Source organism: Vespa velutina, chromosome 1 (assembly GCF_912470025.1).
Source record: "Vespa velutina chromosome 1, iVesVel2.1, whole genome shotgun sequence".
NCBI classification, from domain to species: Eukaryota; Metazoa; Arthropoda; class Insecta; order Hymenoptera; family Vespidae; genus Vespa; species Vespa velutina.
In genome coordinates this window covers 15229125-15238895 of record NC_062188.1, presented here as the reverse complement: position 1 = coordinate 15238895, position 9771 = coordinate 15229125, and the positions used below count along the sequence as shown (strand labels likewise).

The window sequence follows — 9771 nt, the reverse complement described above, 5'->3', positions numbered from 1 at the left end:
AACGTTTCCACGGCAAATACTTTGTTATCTAACGCGAACATCGAGTTGCCAGATTAATGGACAAAATACGACGACGCCATTGATCGTTCATATCTATCCTGCCGAACGATGAAATACCCGCGAAATGATATTTCTGCTTGATAAAAAAAAAAAAAAAAAAAAAAAAAAAAAAAAAGAAAACAAACAAAAATGAATTATTTTCAAGCGATCGTCTTTTACTTCTTTCGATATTATTTATCTTACGTGGATATATTAATGTGTTCTCGAAGATTAATCTTCTCAGTCTTTTTACAAAAATAATAAATTGTACAATTGTCATATAAACAAGTTCAAATAGAAAATATTTAGAAAAAGATCTAACTTAAATTAACGTAAAATTACTATCTTTAAAATAAACCTTAACTTGCTAATATAATGCTAATTTACTCTATCATATATTATACCAATTAGAATATTATTTAATTTACATTATTTAAATAGGAAGTTATATTAAAATTCACGAGTTAGTTATACGATAGAAAAATTAGATATTTAATAAGATAATATTTTTTAACTATATTTTATTATAATGAGGTATCGAAATTTAAATATTGTAATATAAGAGATAAAAAAATAATAGAAAATAATATGAATCATACGAAGAGAATTAATACATGTTAACGCTTAATTAAATGTCGTAGTAGACTGATAGGTCATATATAAGGATCATAAGTTTTGTAAACAAAAAAGTTTCCAAGTATATTTACTTTTCTGCCCTTGAAGATATTCTCCAAGGAAATATTCTTCTTCTTACAAATTCATTCAACATTAAGAATAAGTTCGAAGATCAGAATGAAATATATTAATGAAATATTAAAATATTTTCATAGAAAACGTAACTTTTCAATGAGATTGAAAATAAGCATCTCCTTTGAAAGTTGATAATTACGAACGAACCTGTCATTATTCAAAACTGAGGTGGAGTCTTTTAATGGTAAATCGATAAGTAGATTTAATCAATCCTACAGTTTAATTCGCACGGATGATTAAACGGAAATGAGGCTTTGTTGATGACCGAGTTAATTAGGGAGATTCGTTCTTCGAAGCAGCCAGCGTTTGTCCGATGCAAGCTCAACTGTTGCCGCATCATTGAACTGATGTTATTCTCGTAAGAGGGAGAGAAATGAAGAGGCAAATATATATATATATATATATATATATATATATATATATATATATATATATATATATATGTACATATATGTACACGTGTGTGTACGTCTCTCTCTCTCTCTCTCTCTCTCTCTCTCTCTCTCTCTCTCTCTCTCTCTCTCTCTCTCTCTCTTTCTCTCTTTCTCTTTCTACTTCTCTCTTTGTAAATGTATACATATTGTTTACGATGCAAAAAAAAGAAGAAAATAAATAGGAGATCGATGAACAGAAATCAAATGCCAAGAAAAAAACTCTTCTTTATTTACTAAGAAATCATTATTGAAAAATGTTAATCGACTTCATTCGAAAATATATGAGGGAGTATATTTAACTGAACGAAATTATTATTCCCTTTTTTATTTTTATCTTTTCTCTCTTGATTGCTCTCAAGGTATTCGATCGACGATTCATTTTTAAACTTCTGTCTCCAAACTTCCGAGAGATAATAATAAGAGTCAGAGGGGCGGCCATATCGGTGAATTTATTCCAACGCATTCCGGAGAATATTTTCTGCGGATAGAAAGTGAAGAGGAAGAGGAGCGCAACTTCTTATGCAATTTGTAAAGGAAACCCTTCTCATCGTTCGCTCGCGGAAAATACGATTTTCTCGTCCTCGAGGCGGTTTCAAGATTAATGCGGAGTACTTTCTATCTCACTCTTTATACCAAACTATGAGGTCAAGAGTGAATAGGGTAGCAGAGAGTCCTGTGGATGACTGCCTGTCTCTCTGTCTCTTTCTTTCTCTTTTTCTATCCTCTTTCTCTTTCTCTTCTACATGATCCAGTTTGGTCCACCAACTACTTGCAATTGGTCGCTTAAAGTAAATTTTGCCTGCACTCTCTCTCTCTCTCTCTCTCTCTCTCTCTCTCTCTCTCTCTCTCTCTCTATTTATCTATCTACCTATCTATCTTTCTGTCATTTTTTTTCTTCGTTCTCAATAAATATTTCAGGCGACTACCGCATCCGTACACTCTCTCTCTCTCTCTCTCTCTCTCTCTCTCTCTCTCTCTTTCTCTCTCTCTCTCTCTCTCTCTCTCTCTCGATTGTACATCGGAAAGCCATTATACTCACAGTAACGCCTATGTGGGTGCGATTTACGTGTACAATCTGGGTTCCATTGGCGGTCGCGAAAGCTCGGTTAATTCACTCTAAACAGTGCCGTAAGCCGAGATCGGTGCCCCGTGAATAAACATTAAGTTACCACGATGAAGTATTGTTGAATCTGTTGAGAACGAAAGAATAAAAACTGTAACCTTTATGCATATCAGCAAAATTCTCTGATTCTCTTTCACGATTTTATTTTATTATTTAGAAAAAAAAAACAAAAAACAAAAAAGAAAAAAAAAAGAAGAAAAAGAAAAGAAAAAACATTGAATACTTCTCAACTGTCTTACGATAGAAGTTATGCAATTAATCAACTACTCGTTTTCTCAAAATAATAATCCGTCTTCGTGCTCTTACAATTACATTAGCTCATATATCATTCTAAATAACCTTCTAGTTTGCTATGGAATATTCCTTTGATAAGAAACACATACTTAAAAAGATATCAGATAGGATGATTTAATCAAAGACATTCATAACGGAATAGAAGGAACTAATTTTCTTCCGATTCTATTAATTAGACTAAAGTTACGTATGTACAGTATTCACAAATATTTCGATAGACCCAGAATTAATACATTTCGATGTTGCCCTTTTCATCATGAAGCTAATACGCTTGTGATACTCCTTCCTTCCTCCTAGACAGTTACGATGAAATTTATACGAGTTATCCATGACGTAGAACACGATATCGCTACACGTATATACGTATAGACATATACACAAAATAATCCTTATGCTCACAGAAATGCAATTTTGAAGGCAATTTAACTTGACTCATCAAACGAATAGAGAATTACGGACAAATATTTACCTTATGATCGTTGAAATAACTTTATACAAGTTACTAACTTCGATTTTTAACTATCGTTCTAAAAAAATGATATCGAAAAAGAGAGACATTTATAAATTTATATTTTTCTTTTATAAGATTACGTGACAATTATTGTCACGATACGAAGGGAGTATCGTTTACTTTTTCCTTCCATTTTCGCCATCTTCATTTTTTTTGAGAGACCATTCGTCGGTATAACTTTATTGTTTTACCCTCTTTAAACGTAATCTCGTTCCCGGCACTTACCCTTACAATTTTTGAATACAGCCAGGTGCTCCTACATGCATATTTTTTATTCAAGGACGCAAATCCTGCTACGTTTTTTAGCTTCCTTTTTTTCTTTTCTCCTCTTTTTTCTCCCATTTCTCTCCTCCTCTCTCTCTCTCTCTCTCTTTTTCTCTCATTCCATAGAGATCTTCATCAAGGGTTCGTTGAAAGTGCCGTGAAATGAAAGGGTCGCGTACCGTGTGAAAAGCAACGCCGAAAATTTATTTTGAAAGCTCTGCGAAAAAGGCGTCCTGATTTTTCTTAGTATTTTACCGACTACTCGTACAAAACGTAACGCGTGTATTCACAGACAAGATTCTTCGAAATAATGAAACTTCTTTTTTTTTTTTTTTTTTTTTTTTTTTTTTCTTTACGTTTTTGCGACGTAACCTTCAATACAAAACTTATAATTAACTAAATAAATTTAATTTTATATAGAGTTAACGTCATTTATAAAACATTAAAAAAAAAAAAACACGTCGTTTATAAATATATAGGCCCCCTTTACAATGAGGCCTTTCGAATTGTTACTAATTATTAATTACCTGAGTTTCGAGAGGAAGTAGTTATCGAAACCCATTGCCAGCGGAATAAGTAGTTTCCGTGATTATTATCAAACAGCACAATTTCTGTAACTCGTTATATTCATTAGCAACAACCATAGAATAGCTAATACTCAGCGAATCGAAATATTAAATGTTCCCTTCGATTTTCTCTTTTCCTTCTAATCGACACCTAAAACCGAGCTTGAAAACTTGGATATTGAGTCGCCATACGGCTTACGGTTTTGAAATACTTTAATGAAACGTTATCGTTCGATAGATCTTTTTCTAGAGTGGCAGACATTTCTTCAAGGAAGTTTTACGCCCTTCAAAAGTTCCAAACAATTTTAAGAGCGTGTACGTACCTATCTACTTGCGTAAACTTCAACGGACTTTTTGCAGGTAATTAAACTTTCGTAGTAACGCAAGATTGCTGTGGTAGGTACTTACGTCTTCCTGTTTTCATCCGATCTCAGAAACTACTCACATTCTAATAGTCTAATAGTTGGATATACACACTTATTTAAAGTCCACGTGTATACGCAACATCGAGGTAGCTTTATATACCTTATATATATATATTTATATATGTACATATGTATGTATACATAATATATTGGATTACACGTATTAATACTTCGTCGAAACTGCTCTAGTCGGTTCAATTATCGATCCAGAAACGCGACTTCGTCCTTCGATAAATTCTTTGCCTCATCCTAAACGAAAATCCGAAGCTTACCCGGAATCGCAATGATGTCGATAACCAGGATTACGAATGCAGTATCCGATCAATTTTGTCTTTTTCTCTTTCTTTCTTTTTTTCTTCTGTGTGTTGTTTCCCACGTTTTCGAAAACGTCCAAACAATCAACGAGATGAAAATTTACAAGAAAAATGAGAAGAGAAAATCCACGAATATAAGAAACCAAAAGTACTTGCATTTTCACACAACGTTTTTTATTAAATTTTCACTTGCCATAAATATTTTCGAAGGAAGAAATAGCGTACTGTTATTTCATGGTTTTCCTTTTTAAATTTTTCTCTTTGATTATGGCAAGAAAATCAGGAGAAAGGTTATACTTATAAATTTCATTAAAATTCACGGCATTAAGCGAGAGCAATTAGCTTTAATCTCAGGAACCAGTAATAGTAGTAGTAGTAGTAGTGTGTGTGTGTGTGTGTGTGCGTGTGCACAACCTCCATAATACTTTGAATGAACTAAGGAACGTTTGACAATAATGGAATAGAATTTTTACTCGTCATAGCTAGGTGAACGTACATATTTATACATATATATATAAATACATACATATATGCACGTGTACATAACAATCTATTCGATGAAATAATAATAACTCGTCGATGATAAGAAAGATCATGTTCATCAAATTCTCACGTTATTTTTCAAGAATCACGAAGAGCCATTTCGCGAGATACTCCTTAAATTTTCTCGCTGAAATTTCGAATAAATACGTTCATAGTGATTTATCCTTCCAGGAGGAAGCAGATCCGAAAGAATCTATTCTCTCTCTCTCTCTCTCTCTCTCTTTCTCTCTCTATCTCTATCTCTTTCTATCTTATTCTATTTCTACTATCTTCTAGGATCCAAGAAGTCTCATGGAACAGAGTTAGCCGGTCTTTTACGTTGCACTTTACAGGCTTCGCCAAGAAAATTCAGTTTCACGAGGATTCACACGACTCGAGTGCCTACAAGGCGCGATCTTTTCTTCACCTTCATCCTTTACGCTCTTTATTTTCTCTCTGTCCTTATATATATATATATATCTCCTTTTTATCTCTCTTTTACTATCATCACTATCGTGATCTATCATCAGATAAATCGGAAGAATAAGAAGAAAAAACGACAGAGATGAAGAGAGAGTGAGAGAGAATGAGAGAGAGAGAGAGAGAGAAAATAGGTATTGCAACGTCATCGAGAAGGAACGTTCAGACAAGCTTATTACGAGCTCTATCGAGAATATGCTTACTTTGTATCTGAAAAGTCGTATCAGGAAATTGAGGAGCTCTGTTCGAGGAAAAACGTGAATTTTCCTTCTATTCTCTAAAGTCTAAATATCTATGTGTGTATATACACATATATATATATATATATATATATATATATATATATATATATATATATATTATGTCTATCTCATTGATCTTCTATGTTTATGTGGTCTCGCAATTTTGACAAATCATCTTACGTACTTTTTTCGGGATAGTACTTAGAATCGTGACTGTACGATCTACATGATTTTAATTCATAATAGATAAAAGATGAAAATGTGAAGTAAATACATCGTATATCAACATATAAAACATCGCACGTTTTGATCAATGCACGTTCCATGAAAAATCGAATCTAATGCTTCGAATAATTCTTTAAAAAATCTTGAAAAAGTCTCTCGGTATTCGAAAAGAGAGGTAACTCATAGGTGCAAAATAAAGTACAAAAAAAAAAAAGAAAAAAGGAAAAAAATGCGTACAAGTCGGAGGAAACAGCAGTAAATTTTTTTAAGCTTCGAAGGAAAAAGTAAAAAATAATTGTAGTATGAGAAAAGAGATGAGAGAGAGAGAGAGAGAGAAAGAGAGAGAGAGAGAGGTGTTACGAGGAGAGTATCGTGACGTACTTTACAGAAAATGTCGAGTAAAAAGCAGACGAAGATGAAACCGTGAAAGAAACTATTTCTGCTTTTCGATTTGACGTAAAATAAAAAGTGCAAGTCATATCAAAGAAACTCACCACGATCTGTATTTCCTTCTCTTCTCTGATTCTTCGTATATGTACAAACGCTTGGTTTGATTTTTCACTATTGATATAATTTCAGAAGAATTATCTTCCTGAGATAATTTTTTCTTCTTTTTTTTTTTTTTTTTTTTTTGAGAAGAATATCTAGTTAACCTTAAAAATTTTTTTTCCCTTTATTTTGAACGTAAAAATCAATATATCAGTTTCAATTCTACGTGTTCTACGTAAGAGTATGAGGTTCATCGATTAATATGCAAGATATTTTTCTATTTAAGGAAGTATCGAATGAGGAATAAAAAAAAAAAGAAAAAAGAAAATAAAGGAACAAGACTAGCGAAGCTATGATCCCAAACGATCTTTTACTCTTTTATATTACGTGAAAATGGAACGACCGCAAGAGAGTTCTATAACGAAAGTGAGAGAGAGAAAGAAAGAGAGAGAAAGAAAGAGAAAGAGAGAGAGAGAGAGTGAAAAAGAGAAGAGTGGGGAAGAAAAAGAGAGAGAAAGAGAGAGAGAGAGAGAGAGAGAGAGAAAGGAAGAGAGCGATCGTAAAGTGCCGAACGTCACTTAAAGGGTCTTCGAGGCTCTATTACTTTGAGAGGAGCACTTTACGCTATTACCAATACACGAAATAGGCGTGGGTGGGCGTAGACCATGGTCTGACCTTAGTTCGGCTTCTCGAAGCTCACGATCCAACGTGAACGAGCCTTTATTTCGTTTTCTCTTTCTTCATACCTTTCTTCTTATAGAACGAGAAGCAGCTTTCTCTATTTCTCTCTCTCTCTCTCTCTCTCTCTCTCTCTCTCTCTCTCTCTCTTTAGAGAGATCTCTTCATTCTCCCTTTCCCCTCTGGTTCGCTCTCGTTGTTACAAAGTGCCGTACAATCGGCTATGTCATTAGGAAGACCAAATATCGCTTTATCGGGTTGCGAACTTCGTCCTAAAAGCATTTTTAATGGAAGACATCCTTTCAGGGCGACGAGACTCTTTACTCTTTTTTTAGTTCTATTTCCTTAGCCGTGCACACCCGCTTTCTACGGGGCCCCTATCGATTTTACAATTTTATCTTAATCAGCAGTTACATCGTAGTCGTAGTCGTAATCGTAGTCGTAGTCGTAGCCGTAGCCATAGCCGTAGCCGTAGCCGTAGCCGTAGCCGTAGTCGTCGTCGCCGTTGTCGGAGTAGAAATAGGTGAATGTAAAGAGAACGAGTATCGAACGTTCGGTAAACACGTCGATATAACATGAGTATAATGGAACGACGCGTCAGCCTCGCATCATTGCGACTTTGAACATCCCATTTTGAATGTTTTCGAAGACGAGTATGGAAACACGTTACAACGGGCTGTTAAAAAGCTGGAAAGCGAAGATCAATCATCGTTATGAAGCGAATACGTTCTCTCTCTCTCCCTCTCTCTCCCTCTCTCTCTCTCTCTCTCTCTCTCTCTCTCTCTGTCTATCTGTCTCTCTCTCTGTCTCTCACTTTTTCATTCTCCCTCATTTCTCGACCTTCCAATGTGAAAAATGAAAAGGGTTAAACGAAAATTACCCTATCAGTACTGTCGTTGATAACGAGCTATGCTAGTAAGGTATCATAAAGTTTTCTTCCGGTGTAGCTGGCAGCTATACGAATCGCACGAACTCGATCAATCCTAATGCAGCACGATGGAAAAGTTTCCCCTGACGTATGATTTAACGAGCGTATCATAATCCTTTATTAAAAGCCGTCCGTCATTAAACCGCAATATTAGGTACGTCTAAAATTTTATGAACTGGAATACACCGTCCTTTAATTGGATCATAAGCCCTTTCTCTCTCACTCTCTTTTTCTATTTTGAGTGTGTAAGACACACTCCTTTGAGAGTACCTACACGCTTAATGTTCCCCAACTTTTTCGCCTCCTCTATTTCTCTTCTATTTCTTTCTTTTCCTCTCTCTCTCTCTCTCTCTCTCTCTCTCTCTCTCTCTCTACCTCTCTCTTCAAACTCTATCTCGCTATAGTCTACACACAAGTCTACACACGAAGCTTTTGTGCCATGTTTATAAACTCACCGCCTGCAAACAATGTCCAGCTTGCTAAAGCCTCGCAATGAACAAACTCTGCTGTGGATTAATCAAAGCTCCTCCATGTTGTACAATTATCGGTGTACCAATTTCTGATAACAACAAGATAGAAGGGCCGCTAGCAATTAAAAATTTATAATATTCGTATAACACGAGAATAGTGTAATTAATATATGACTTCCATAGCCGACCTAATTACGATAGGTGAATGCAATAAGCGAAAGCTTTGCGAAATTCAACGTAATTAATATGCGTGAATTATCGTAGGAAAAAAAAAATATATGCCGCTTCAACGATCGAATCCGAATCGATGGATACTTTCGGAAATTTGTGCCCACAGATATCGTACCTCTTGATTCTGCAGGATCATCGCATACGAAAGTGCATTATCTGGTTCTTTAACGAGTTTGAAATCCGTTAATTACCAAACGATCTTGTCGTGGTTCGAATTTTTTTTTTTCATATAATTAACGATTATTTCCCAAATGAACAAAAGGAGAATATTCCTTTCAAAATTATTTTTCTGAAATTTCAGATAATATAAGATTCACTAGGAAAAAAGTTTGATAAATAGAAAGAAAATTTATCTTTCTCTCTCTCTCTCTCTCTCTCTCAAGTTAAATATTATAGAAAGGATATTTTATCTAGTTAGAGAAAGGGAAAAAAATTATCGAAGAAATAACATGAGAATATTTGTTCTTAAAAAAATACTTGTTCAAATTTCGCTATTCGATTAAATTTCAACTAAATTTTTTTTTTCTTTTCAGAGCTTACCGCAAACTCCAGCCGGTGGTGTCGGTGGAAAAGGTGGAGGAGGTAGTGGGGTTCCTGGTTCTGGCATGGTCAATGGTGCTGGCGCTGATCATCAGGATATTCGCGACGGTGCAGCTATAAATACCGAACACGTAAGCACTTTGATAATTATTTGAAAACACAGATCGAATAATGGTTATTAAATTATATATTATTTTCCAAAGCCATATTAATCGACAATAAATTAATATATATGATTAAAGTTAA

General features: G+C 34.5%; 1 protein-coding gene and 1 long non-coding RNA gene across 5 annotated transcripts in view; one reads left to right on the top strand and one right to left on the bottom strand.

Annotated features, from left to right (window-relative positions):
• Window positions 1-9771, top strand: part of LOC124953572 — a 331352-nt gene that overhangs the window by 289529 nt on the left and 32052 nt on the right. For all 4 annotated transcript variants that reach the window (XR_007102265.1, XM_047505123.1, XM_047505115.1 and 1 more), the window contains exon 5: window positions 9519-9656. Coding sequence is in view for 3 of the 4 variants with exons in the window: in XM_047505123.1 (XP_047361079.1) it covers window positions 9519-9656 (138 nt within the window). In the remaining variant the exon portion in view is untranslated. The remainder of the gene's footprint in view (window positions 1-9518; window positions 9657-9771) is intronic.
• The window catches only part of LOC124953884, a 47579-nt gene that overhangs the window by 26014 nt on the left and 11794 nt on the right, over window positions 1-9771 (bottom strand). Inside the window, exon 2 of the long non-coding RNA XR_007102359.1 lies at window positions 9526-9639. This is a non-coding gene — a long non-coding RNA (uncharacterized LOC124953884). The remainder of the gene's footprint in view (window positions 1-9525; window positions 9640-9771) is intronic.